The following is a 13,353-nucleotide window of genomic DNA, read 5'->3' on the forward strand; positions in this document are numbered from 1 at the left end:
TGTTCGATGCATCACAGCTCAATTCCAAACCCTCTTCTCCATATCATCGGCCCAGAAGAATCTCCATTCGCTTCAAATTCCGAATCTTCACTAAGGAATCCGAACTTGACTTTCGACATTTCTTTCCTCAATCAATCGGCTTCCTCCAAGACCACTACTAGCAGGATGGCACCGGCTCCGTATGGGCAAGGAGCACCAGTCTTGGGCCTCAAAGACTATCTCAAGACTCAAAGTGAGGACATGATCGAAAGTATTGCTAAGATCAATTATGTCCCATCTCAAGAAGGGTTTGAAAAAAGGGAGGCGTATCTAAAGACTATCTTATCAAAACACCAGAGTCTCCCAACTGGCTTCCCATCAGTTGTTGAAGGGCCCCTAAGTTGGACTGCGTCTGAAATCACTGAGGAAGATTGGCTTGTCTGCCTTGACGCCGAAGATGTTGAGTCGGTCGAGGCTGCTATGAAATCCTATCTTGGTTAGTCCCCTCTTTTGCAATCAGCAACGAGTATCCGAGTCTTGGAAATCGGAGATTTACCCAAACGACGCTACCTCTACTCCATGGGAGAGGCAAAAACTCATGCTTAGCAAATAGCAAAATACATAGTGTGCGTGGCTGACAAACATATTTAGGCAAGTATGAGAGCGTGAATCATGTCTCTGCTGAGACATTCCTAATTAGTGATTCCTTGAAGGCCAAGATGAAACAAACTGTATCCAATCTTTATGACAGACGCGGATTCGCTGTCGTCCGTGGTTTGGATTCTTCCCGGTACACACCAATGGAACGAGTCGTCATATTCATGGGGCTCAGCAGCTATGTCGGCGGAAAACTTGGTATGCAGACATTAAGCCGTACAGGTCTAGGTAAGTTTCCCCGATTTATCACATCACGTATTATACATCAATCCAGTTCCCACATATTAATTCCTGCCCAAATTATGTTTAGCTCATTTGACCAACCTTCGCCCCTTGTACGCCGAAGGACTGATTAAATCGCCCGGCTATACCAATGTTCACATGGTAAGACACTCAAAAGTCATAGTCATTGCCCAACAACGAAAGATCGATTGTGCTGATACATTTCCAACGCCTAAGTCATTTCACAACGATACTGCCCACATCATTGCACTTTTCGTCGCTGGAGTCGCTGGTAACGGTGGTGGTAGCATGATTGCTAGCTCTGCAAAAGTCTATAATGAACTAGCCGCAACTAAACCGCACGTAATCAGAACTTTGGCTGAGGAGTGGAAGTTGAATAGGTATGAAAATTTGTTTTAGAGAATAGCACTAGGCGATTTAGCCGCGGCCGACGCATAGATAAATTAACAAAGTATATATTGTAGTTTCTCAACGCATGATTTCGAGTCCAAGGCCTACTATAAACGTCCACTTCTTTGGTATGAAGATGGCAAGCCAATCCTTTTTGTCGCCCGTCGCCCATTCACCGGCTCGAATAGCAGCGATACTCCCAAGCCCCTCACCCTCCTCCAAGCAGAGGCTCTAGATAGTGTCCACTTTACGGCTGAACGTCACTCCATTCGTGTCCAACTACAGAAAGGTGACATTCAATTTATGAACAACCTTGCTGTAGTCCACTCGCGTGAGGAATTCCAAGATGCCTCAATCGGAGAAGGTGTCAACAGACGACACTTGATCCGCGCTTTTATCAAGAACAATGAGCGGGCATACCGGCTCCCCCAGCATCTGGATGGCGCCTTTGACGAAATATATCCGGACGATATCTCTCCGTCAGAATACAACTACCGCATCGACCCATTCAACTTTGCAGCCTTGTCACAAGGCCCACCTGCAACCAGCCCATCTGGAACGAATGGTTAAGGCGAATCCTTTCCGATCTAGTGCGCCTCCATTCGCGTCTTTTCAGCTTTTCTAGCTACAGCAGCAACGCATTAAGCCAGCTAATACGGAGGTTCCCCTTCGGGGGAACCTCGTACATTATCGGTTTACCCATGTGGTGGCAACTTATATCTTTCTTTTACATCTTATAATTCTGGGACTTCGTTCCACCAATCAAAAGCACTTGTTTTAACCCTTTTCATTTGTTTCTTTTCCGAGTGATCTGATCTTCTCAGCGTTCTAGATTTTTAGATATCCTTCCGAAACGAATTTCCCTTTCCTTTCCTCACACATACAAGCACATACAGATATATATACATACATAGGCTCACATTTATTACAGTATCTAGAGCTTATTCATTTCCTTTAATCAATTTAATCCACCAAGTTTCTATCGACATCAGTCTATAATTTTGTTTGGGTAACCTGCTAATAAAGTCCCTGACCTTCCGCCTCTACTTGATAACCACTGGCGCTGGCTACCTAATATCCAACACAAAAAGGGCGCCCAAGGGGGAGCTTCAATGTGTTGACTGTGTTGTATCGTGCACCAGGCCGCATCCACAGTGCAATATCACAATTTATATTCTCAACTGAGCACGTGTAGGCACAAGTGCGCTGTGCTAGGTGTACGTGGAGAGTAATTACAAGTCTAGGCTTCTTAGCTTTCCAGTCAAAGATTGGGACTAGAAGCCTCTTAAGCGCATGAACTAGGGCAAGCCTTGTTCCAACTTGCTCGTTTCACATTACCTATTCAGACATATATATGCGAAGGATGCCTGGATGTCGTGCATATCATTGATGGATTTTAGTCTGTTATCTGGCCACCAGGTTCCGCCGGGCTGGTTCCTGCTTGGGGGACTTGCAAGCTCGGTTTTAGTTTCTTTTCCCAATAAGGGCGTCCTTACTTCAAATACGGGAAGGAAGGCATGTATTATATATTTCCAGAATGTAGAGGCTCATCCAGACCCAGGGTAGGCTTATTCCAGACTTCCCGCTAGAAACATGCCCGGGGTCAGTGTTTTGTGTTCTTCTAAAATACCTGATTTAGTTAGTCATGATTAATGCGGCACAAGAGATAACATCTACTTTTATACCGATAGCTGCTGAATTAAATTAGTTAAGAAAAATGACTCTATCATACGGCGAACAGAGACCCTATGTAAGCTGCGGTATGCATTGATGCGGGAAAAAGCAAGCGGTGCTGCGTGACATGTACGGCAAGTGTGGGGAATCGAGAAAAGGTGTTTCCATGATCGGACTGCACTGCCGGTGGTAGAATTAGAAATTACGTACATACATGCATAATTCGTTAAGACGTTTATCATCCAGAATATGAGCAAAAATTGCAGCAGTCATGCGACTGGTTGCTGCGGGGAGACAAAAATGAACATCAGAAAGGGAACCCTATAGGCTAGAAGCGACATGTAAAACATATAAAACCATCCTTATGCCTGTTGCTAAACGAAAGTTCGAGTAAAAGGGAAACGATTGGAAACGCCGGAAAGCCCGAAAGGAATATGTAACCTATAATGATGACACTATCATGTACCCTTCGCCTGTGTCTGCAGATAAGACCCGCTCGTTCTTTGACGATCGAATCAGAACGAAGCATTCGACCTTTTCCTCCTCTCCTTTGACTTGGAAGACCCATTTCTCTTCTGAGGCCAGAACGAACCCGTTATTTTCATATACTGGCTTTCCCATTGGACTCGAGATGACACAACAAGGCACCCCCTCTTCGTCTGCCAGCCTTACCCCCCACTCCACTAACATAGTAGCGGCTCCATGTCGACGATACTTCCTGTGGGTAGCGAGTAATTCTAACTCCCAAAAATTTTGATAGCGTGTAAAATATGTCGCATCAACTGCTTTCACACCCTTCTTGAGGACCGCCCATCTCCGATAATCGGCATCTCGTCTTCCTTCGGGGTAGTGCTGTGTCATCGAGTAGTCCTGTAGGGTATTTACTGTGCCTTCAATTTGGACGCATAAGAATTAGAATTCCCTTCGTTTTTTGCTTCTCATCTAGCTCTTATAAAATCTTCCAGGATAATATGAAAGATAGTACAACAGTTAGAAAGAAAAGGAAAACTATGCGGAAAACAAAAAAGTGAAAACCGTATACTTACGATCAAGCATATTGAGGATCCCTGCCTTGAGACTTCTCCGCTTTTTTGCGTACTCGTCCTCTCCGGTTCTCTTCCAAACTATGAAGCTGACTAGGGTGCCAACTGGATCTCCCTTATCTCTGAATTTATCAGCTTCATCAAGTTCAACAACCAGGAAAACCACCCCAGCGTTATTGATCATGGAGTTGATCCTGAGACTCCAATAGTAATAGTTATCCCACGGATATTGATGTCTATAACGCCAAGTCCAGTCGAACATTGGATCATCGACGAGGCCCTCTAGGAGGACTTCCATGATCTGGGGAAGATCACGTGGGGAAGCCTCGCGCAGTTTCATTCCGTGAAAAAACGATGAATAATTTAAAACGACCGGCCTCTAGTGTTTTAGTTTGCGAGAATGACAACAATCTCAGCTGAGATACGAAGAACATGAAAAAACATAAAGCACAAAGGAAAGAAGGGTCGGCCCGTTAGAATTAAAGGGTATATATTTGAGTGTTATGGACGATAGGAAATGAGAATTTGATAGCCGGGACCTTTATATACACATTGGCAACTTAGCCAATCTCGCATTTAACCTTCTCCAGAAGGAAAACACCAACATGAGTAACCTTGAAAAGTTACGGCAACCAGTACTGCAGTGCAGCGGCAATCTCGACGAGGTATAGCATAGGCAGTATCATTCTTGGAAAATCTCCTTATGCAGCCCGGTGGGCAAGATGCCCATTTACATACGCCAAGCCACGGTGCCCCAGGCATGCCCCAGGCCACGGTGATGTCCCGATACGGTATGGTGCGTACCCACCAGCTCGGTTCGAGATCCTGCGTGGGGTCATGAAGCTAGTGTTTCCTTTTTGCTAGACGCATGATCAGCTCAGGGCGGATTATGCACAATCCTCGTTTTTGGGGTCCAGCTTGCCCTCCCGGATACAAGCGAAGGCCAGACAAAAAACGGCGTCCAAAATTTTAGAGCGGGAAATGTTAAATTTGTCCAAGCCGCCGCCATTAATTTCTAAAACAGTCAAACCATCCCACTGCATTTTATTCCTCTTTTGCATTCTCTATATCTTTGTAGCTGCATACGCTCAAGCCTAGTTAGCTTCTTTGGATATTATATTTTATCCAGGGCCTTCCCTACCTTCCCTTACTCTCCTTCTGTGCCCCTTTAACCAAACACAACAGTCCAACACGTCGTAAAAGATTGGGCCGGTTGGTGGGAGTTCAGGATTCTAAGACACAGAACCAACCCTCCGGCCTCCCACGGACTCGAGCAGTGTTTGAACGCGAACGTTTTAACTAAGCGATGGAGGAGCTCGATTCTTATCTCCATCACTTCTGGGGGGGACATACTCAGCAGACCGCCGACTATCTACCAAGTGCCCCAAGTGGTGTTTCTCCGAATCCTCGCCGTCGTTCATTGAGCCCTCATCCAGATCATGACATTCTCACTGGCTTCCCCGCTGGGCCCGCTCCGCATTTCAACCAAAGCATATACGACATCGACGACAGCATAGAATGGACGCCGTGGGACCCCGAAAATTTCATGCCCCTCTTCGGAAGAAATTGTTCGCCATTGCAGTTTTCTCATCAAATTCCAATCCCGAGGCCGACCTCGAGTCTGAGTGGAGGTCGCAGCTCGGCAACGGGGTTTGCACTAGAACCCAACAATAGCAACACATTGGTACCAGGCAGCTTCGTGGAGAACTGTCATGCACAAAGTCAATATCATCAGCATCAGTATAATTACCATGGAATTCAGCCGCAGGTAGTCAGTCATCCGCCTGTGGTGGAACGACCGCCATCTGGATATAAGAATAGCAAAAATTCGTCAAAGTTTAAGGGTTATCAAATAAAGCTTGTTTCAAAACCAGCCCCGACAAAAACAAACTCAAGGAAGCATAAAATCGAGGAGGTCGATGGCGGAGAACCAGCTGAGAGGAGAGCGACAAAGATAGCTAAATCAACTCCGACTTTGACAGTAAGCGGGGAAGTTAAGTTTAGTATCGTCCCTCCTGAGCTGGCAAGAAAAGGTGGACACGGGGCACTCAAAGAATTGACAGACGAGGAGAAGAGATCAAAGGCGCTGGTAAGACAGTTTGGGGGTGGATGCTTTAGGTGTCGCATGCTAAACAAGAAGGTGAGTCAATGCCGCTGCTTTTTGCCCTCGGACGTTTAAATAAGGTTGGATAGCTGATGTATTATCGGAAATTATTTGGGTGTGCAGTGCCATGCTAGTCACACGGGTATTTGTCCACCGTGTAAAGGGTCACCTCATCTATGCTTTAGATTAGACCTCGATGACTGTTCATTCTTTCGTTTAGGTATGTGACCCCTTCCCTTGCGTAATTGTAGCTAGACGCACGGACTTGCTAACCGAAAGTTTAAGACACCCCAATACACATTGTACCTGTCTCAGAGCACACGAAAGTGTGGGCATCGGACGAAATTGTAGAGCTGAAGTTTCACTGCGTCCCACTGAGTGTATCAACCTTTTGTGAGCCACTCGTGGTTGCATGCAGAAGATTTGTCCCGCAACCCGGAGATAATCTCAAAAAGAGTCCTGGAGGTAGGCAGCCAGACGCATTCATCGAAGTGCAGCCATATATTGCTTACTCCTCTGAGGAGATGTACAAAACTCTGCTCACAAGGATGACATGTTATCGGAACGCCTTCATGATTGATATGATGTCACAAGGAACGTCTCCTGTTACTATCAGTATTATGAAATTAGCTGACCACCTCTCGGTAAGTTGCCTTATCTCGATCTAATCGGTCATATACCTTCCCAAAAACGCATAGACATACTAATTCGGGGGATAGAAGCTAAGACCTAATGGTATCGTACATTGCGCCTTAGACATATGGGTAGGAGCGCACTTGAATGCATCCGAGCGTTCCTTATGCGGCGACCAGTTGCTTGGTATGCCGCCGAACATAATCGATGATGAGACATCGTTCCTATTCGGATATGTTCCTATTCCGCCTCAGCTGGATAATCAGCTGGACAACTTGATCATCAAAGGGATGGTTTCAAGTGCTACGCATCTGTTGAAAACTATATGGACAAAATTCAAAGCTAAAAAGAAAACAGACTGGCTGGAACTATGGGTTACCGTTTACATTATTCTAAACACTGTCGAATTTGTCCTGAAAACCCAACAGGCATACGTGGAGTACCTTGGATCTACCGTAAGATTTCACTGGCCCTCCTGTTATCCGTCTACCCTACTAAACTTCGGCCATAATAGTTCCACCGCGATAAAATCCTTGCTCACTGGGACCACCATCGAAACCTATGGTCTTGGTCTGGCAATCACCTTGTTGATGCATTCGAATACTACCACAAGAAACTCGAAATGCCTCTCGGAGCTCTTTTGCGGAAAGAAACTCTCCCCGACGCCCAAACCTATACGGATATCAAGCTTGACAATGAGGCTTTCCGGATGATGAGGCAGATTGGGGAAAATATTTCGGGTAAGTCTGAATGTACTAATACTTGAATCTGGCCCGCAAAACTTCATGCTAACTTCACCTTCTCACCCCGATAATTCCAGTCGCTGTACGGACACATAACCTAGAGACTGCCAAACGCCCACGAACACCTCGGGGCCGCGCCGAGTATGAAACTATGTGGACGTCCAGAATTATCTTTGTTAGGTAAATTCTTTAGTGTGACCTAGTTTCTTTGGCGAAAATTTCGCCGTCATGATTGCATAAAGCCACATACCGGGTTATGGCGGAGTCTTCCCTCACCTAGTGGTATGAGTAAATATGGCAAACATAACATAAATCGGAAACAACGACGAATTACGACTTCACGACTCTTCTAAAGTTCAAAAACAACATTTTCTTTTAACGACATGCATAATATGGGTTCCCTCGTTTTTCTTATCTTGATTAAATGGGACAGCCGGAGGTAGCAGCATCTTCACATAATTTCAGAATAATTTAGAGGGATGGCTTTTCGAGGGCTTTTATTGATCGCGCCTTTCCTTATTTCTCCTTTTGGTGTTTAGCAGAATTCTCTTCTCTGTTCATATTAACCTTGGGTGCGCCAACGCAATCGATAGCTTCGATTCTACCTCCCATTCTTGCGGTTCGAGCATCGTTAGTTGTTTCTTTTCCTTTTTAGCACATATTGCTTCATATCATACACCGTACATACATACAGACGTTCGATCCGACTAGCATACTAGCGATTTGATTCTATGGGTTCAGATGCCTCCATTAAGCATATAGAGAGGACTTGCAACTTTTTCTTTTGTTACAGAGCGCTTACCTGTTCATAATTCGAAAACATCCGTATTCATCTACCATAGTTTTCCTATCGAATAACCAAATCTGGTTACCAAGCCAAAATGTCGTATCCTGATTCCTTAGATTCCCCTTGCAGGCGCCCACATGAGGAACTTCATGCACCGTTCTTACCATCCGCTGAAAACCTATTGATTGAAGCACCATGGCCGTCTTAATTCTCGCATAAACTATAATCTGAGCGACTGATGATGCTGTCCCACATTTTTTGCCAAAACCTTCGTCTGTCGGAAGATAGGGATGCAAGCCTCCGCGTTGCACCGAGACAAAATCCAACAACGGCGTCCACGTCATGAACGGGATCCCAGGGATATCCCTGTGGAAGCTACTCTCGAGACGAACAAAATCGCCAAATCATTATCGCGATCCGAAGCTAATGTAATTAAGTTTACTTTAGTGAACTTCAGGCAATCGAAACTTTAGCTGAGTTGCATTAGATTATTTCTTGCTTCATAGAGATCGACTGGTCTGGCAATTGATAGCCGGAGCTTTTGAGTAACTAAAGTTGTCGGAAAGGGGAACCGGCCTATGAGGCGAAACAAATTATTTCGTGATGGCCAATTGGCCAACCGAAGCCGTTGGTTTCGGCAATGGGGACAACAGAAAAAATAAATAAAAAACGTAGCAGTAGGTACTTACGAGTTCCTACGGAAATGTTTTATGATAAACGTCGTAGGATGTCTTTAAGTATGACATTCGTACATATACTTTTTACTCCTGTTTCTAATCCCCCACGCAAAAACGGTGGGCTGGCGAAATTTTTAAACCAATAAATTTTACACTGGGAAAGGGGTACCGGGCTGTTTATCGGGAGAGTAACAGAGTAGAAATTGGTTTGGTTTGCGATGCTCAGAAAACGGTTTTGCATCAACGATATATCTTTGATCCCACATGTATTGAACAAAGAAGGATAAGCTTAAATTATATGCATGCGGTGATCACAAACTAGCGATCGATTCTCTCGATCTAGGCTAGAACTTGAAACGTGCCACCTCAACGCGAATACCGTGACCCGGCGATGGAATGCCAGCTATTCCCAAAATTGCAAAAGTAAACTGTTCGTGGCAAAGCTGCATATACTTCCGTGGCTCTTCCCGCTATCACCCCGGTACAAGTGACGGATTTACGGTGTATATGTATTAATTTTAGAGTTTATCGAAATCGGGAGAAATTACATAGGCCACAGCCCAGTGGGGTAGTTGAATTAGCACAATAGCATAAACATTATTGCCTCGTACGGAACCTACCCTATCGTCTTAAGGTTTTGCATACAGGAAATGGACAAAATCGAAATAGGTCAGGCAACTTTTGCAGAATTAACATTACGAACGAGTGAACATAACATTTTATACAGCGATCGCTGGCTCCAAGTGGATGCCTTTCTCTTTTGCCTCCGTCTCTTTCTTTTCTTTCTCGGCCTTGATATTCTTCCATTCAAGGAAACATGCAGCGACAAACGCGCAGCATGCAAGCGCCACATCGAGTCTATATGTATCCTTCAAGCCGACCATATACGCCTTGCGCACATCTGGAAGCCTGTCCTCTAGCCTAAAGCTAGCAAGGACGTCTTTGATCTCGGTAGCACCGGAGAGAAGGAAGACACTAGACGGAACTTCGGGAATAAAGCGTTCGAGACCTTGCTTTAGTCCGTTTGAGAAGATATTCTGGCCAACCGAGATGAAGAGAGCGCCGCCCAGAGATTGCTAATATGTAAATGTTAGCGAGATCCGTTAAGTCGTTCTAAAGGGAATTCACTCACGAAAAAAGTAATGATAGCCGTTCCAACGGGGATATCGTCGATATGGAGGACGGTCTGGACAGCAAGAATTGGAACCTGGAAACCAACACCCACGCCTAAACCTGCAATAACTTGGTATCCAATCCAATGTGCAGAGTTTGTGTCGACATCAAAGGTTGTTATGAGACCGGCACCAACGGAAAATAGAGCCACGCCCCCAATCAAGAAAGGAGTGTAATATCCTATTGCAGTAATCAACCCTCCTGAAACGATGCTCGTCAAGACGCAACTGAGAAGGATCGGAAGAACTTGAATGCCGGATTTGGTGGCGCTCGATCCCTTGACAGATTGGAAGTAAATTGGGAGGTAGTAAACGTCCACGAAGAAGGCGGCTCCGAAGAAACATGCGAATATTAGACTGGCAAGAACTGTTCGCTGTTTCAAGATCCTGGGAGGAAGTGTCGCAGCTTCACCAAGTTTCCATTGGGAAAAGATGAAGATGATAATCAGCCCACCAAAGCAGACGAAGAGGCCAATGATTTTGGCGTTCTTCCAAGGGTAGGTTACACCTCCCCATTGGAGGGCGAGAAGGAGAGAAACGACGGCTGGGATTAAAATGGCAGCACCAATCAAGTCAAGCTTACGAACACGTTCTAGAACCGTCAAGCCTTCCGGATTGGCCTCACGAGGAATCCTAAGAACCAATAGGACAACAGCAACTGAAATTGCGCCTAATGGAAGATTGATATAGAAGCACCACCTCCATGAAACATGGTCAGTGAACGCACCTAGAAATAAATTCCAACGTTAGATAAATATAATCGACCCATAGACTTCTGAACAATCTAGACGCCGCAAAAGGGGCGTACTGGAGATAAAACCTACCACCGAGTAATGGGCCGACGATACTTGCAATACCCCACATAGAGGCGATTGAGGCGAAGGCCAATGGCCTCTTCTGGAGGGGCAAAACATATGCGAGAATAACGATACCGCCAGAAAATATACCACCGACACCGAGACCTAAAAAAAACAACATAACCTGGTTAGCTTTCGACTAAGTCCGGATACTCCGAAATCTCCCAGTGATGCACCCCAGACTCCCAAAATGGAAAAACCGAGCCCCGTTCAACTCGACTAACTCTCGAATCAGAATATTGCTTACCAGCAATCGCACGTCCAACGATCAAGGCAGTACTGTTCGGCGCAACACCGCAAATCAAGGAACCAAGTTCGAATAGGAATATAGCCGTGAGAAAGGTTCCCTTAATGCTGAAGATTTTGTAGATGCGACCGAATCTGTGTGCCAAGGAGGTCAGTACCCATCTAATCACAGAATTATGAAAGTATAGGGCAAAGATGTTGACCAAGCAAAACTTACGTAGGTTGCAAAGCGGTGGAAGTCAAAAAGTATGCACTGCCGTACCAACCAATATCGTCGATAGACTTGAATCGATCCGTGATCTTGGGAATAGCGGTTCTAAAACACCATAAGAAATCGCCAAGAGGTTAGCCGACATTTCGCCTATTCCTCTCATGGATTCTTCGGACGGGATGTCCATGTGAACCCACAGCATGGAAAACTGTTTCTGTCTGGTGCTCCACCATCTGATCCAGCCGAAAAAAATTTGGGCGATCTAGTACAGAATACATACGCGATAATAGTTTGATCTAAGGCGACCAAAAACACCGACAACATCAAACCGACGATGATAAGGAGAACCTTAGGGCCACTTGGGTAGACGATGTCTTCTTCCGGGGGATTTCCTCCACGCGACATAACCTTTGCCAATTCCACAGGCTCGTCGATAGGCTGTTCGACACCTGGGGCGACTTTCTCCTTGCTATCCATTTCCCGGGCGTTGACGCTTGGCGCAACAGTATCGTCGTCAGTCGAATGTGCGACCATTTGGAACCTGAATTTGGGGTAGTAAAGGAGAGCCTGTAGAAGTGTAACTGATGATTGTTATAGAGAAGAGAACCCAGCAAGTATTTATTTTAACCTTGGTCCTGGTAACTAGCCGTTGGATCGCAATGGTGACGCGCCGTGGCCTTTCTTTGGTATGCAGTGACACTAACAAATAAATTGGTCACGAACGGGGAGCCTTTGTGCGCTGGGGCAGCCGGTGCAACCTCTTCTATTGGTGGTATTTTGCACAAAGAAAGCCTAGAATTGAAAAAGTCGGCGAGGTGCTTTGAGGTTGTTATATATAAAGTTCGAGTTGAAGAACTGACGCCTTTACTTTTAACTTTTATTTCTGTTGGAGGGAAAACTGCAATACCGTTTTTCTCAATTTCAATTTACAACAAAAATCTTAGTTTTCCCGTTATTGCATGAGGATACACTTTCCTGGATGACCATGCAGCAAATGTCCTGTCGGCCATCGGACTTCTCGACCCACCGATTATCAAATCATCGCAAACTTTTGCCTGAAAAGGTGCTAGGTCCCTACATGCAGGCGAATCGAGTCCAAGTTCATGGATGATGTGTGGTCACCCTTGACGCTAGATCGTGGGTAAAACTAATTTTGGCCTGTGCGTTCGGAGAAACCTTACCTCGTCATATAGCTAACGTTAGCCGTCAGCCTGAATACCACCTATAAGCTTTCCTGTGTTTTGTATCTCAGTATTAGAATTGTTCTGAACTTCAATCCTTCATTGAGGCCAAAGTTTTAACAGAGAAAGCATTTCTAAGGCTCTGATTTATAATATTCGTGAAAACTGTTAGCTAATTGGATCTGATTTCGTTGAGTTAGATCAGGAGCTGAGAAGCACCATTGACTCGCTAAGTTTTTCGAGCCGCAAAGGCTAATTCATTAGTCACAAGTCGGCCGAGACACGACCTAACTAACAGCAGCCAAAAAGAAGACTTGCGGGGAGATTATTAGGCCGAATTCGCAAAATTTGGCCTGGAAGCATATTCGCTAACTAACCTTAGAAAATTAGTGATCACATAATACTATCAAAATAAGGCAATCTAATCTCAAAGATCCTGAATCATGCCACAAAATGTCGGTTTAGTAATTCCCGTTCTTCCGACTGTTTCAGCTTCGTTTACCATGGGTTTGCGACCATGTGGCTTGGCCACGTTTGTTGCATTATTTGCCATTAAAATCTTGAGGATTGTGTTGCTAATGACATCCTCAGGTGAATCGAGTTCGCGGTACTGTGAATAAATAAATTCCGACGCGACGTAATTAACTCAGCAGCGAGGTCTGGGCAGTGGTGCTTTTGAGAACTCTCCGCATCAAGAAATCAATTAATTCCGTTAACTACGATAGCTGCGAAAATCTCATGAAAATATCTGATAGG

The 13,353-nt window shown here is 45.2% G+C and overlaps 4 protein-coding genes across 4 annotated transcripts; 2 read left to right on the top strand and 2 right to left on the bottom strand.

The window, feature by feature from the left end:
• Nucleotides 1-6: 6 nt before the first annotated feature.
• Nucleotides 7-1,839, top strand: DFL_006460 (uncharacterized protein; the record flags this gene model as incomplete). The annotated part of the gene is made up of 4 exons (XM_067635894.1): nt 7-475; nt 631-864; nt 947-1,259; nt 1,344-1,839. 4 exons carry the CDS (start codon nt 7-9, stop codon nt 1,837-1,839), a joined length of 1,512 nt encoding a protein of 503 aa, XP_067490278.1.
• Nucleotides 1,840-3,384: 1,545 nt separating this feature from the next.
• DFL_006461 (uncharacterized protein) lies at nt 3,385-4,326 on the bottom strand (the record flags this gene model as incomplete). The annotated part of the gene is made up of 2 exons (XM_067635895.1): nt 3,385-3,833; nt 3,990-4,326. 2 exons carry the CDS (start codon nt 4,324-4,326, stop codon nt 3,385-3,387), a joined length of 786 nt encoding a protein of 261 aa, XP_067490279.1.
• A 966-nt stretch (nt 4,327-5,292) lies between these two features.
• On the top strand, nt 5,293-7,650 carry DFL_006462 (uncharacterized protein; the record flags this gene model as incomplete). Its single annotated transcript, XM_067635896.1, has 6 exons — nt 5,293-6,126; nt 6,214-6,310; nt 6,376-6,734; nt 6,810-7,178; nt 7,238-7,463; nt 7,544-7,650. 6 exons carry the CDS (start codon nt 5,293-5,295, stop codon nt 7,648-7,650), a joined length of 1,992 nt encoding a protein of 663 aa, XP_067490280.1.
• A 1,999-nt stretch (nt 7,651-9,649) lies between these two features.
• Nucleotides 9,650-11,950, bottom strand: DFL_006463 (uncharacterized protein; the record flags this gene model as incomplete). The annotated part of the gene is made up of 6 exons (XM_067635897.1): nt 9,650-10,006; nt 10,063-10,829; nt 10,927-11,064; nt 11,207-11,340; nt 11,423-11,521; nt 11,697-11,950. The coding sequence occupies 6 exons, from the start codon at nt 11,948-11,950 to the stop codon at nt 9,650-9,652; spliced, it is 1,749 nt and encodes a 582-aa protein (XP_067490281.1).
• Nucleotides 11,951-13,353: the final 1,403 nt, after the last annotated feature.

The sequence above is a fragment of the Arthrobotrys flagrans genome (assembly GCF_004000055.1).
Source record: "Arthrobotrys flagrans strain CBS H-5679 chromosome Unknown unitig_9, whole genome shotgun sequence".
In the NCBI taxonomy this organism is placed as follows: Eukaryota; Fungi; Ascomycota; class Orbiliomycetes; order Orbiliales; family Orbiliaceae; genus Arthrobotrys; species Arthrobotrys flagrans.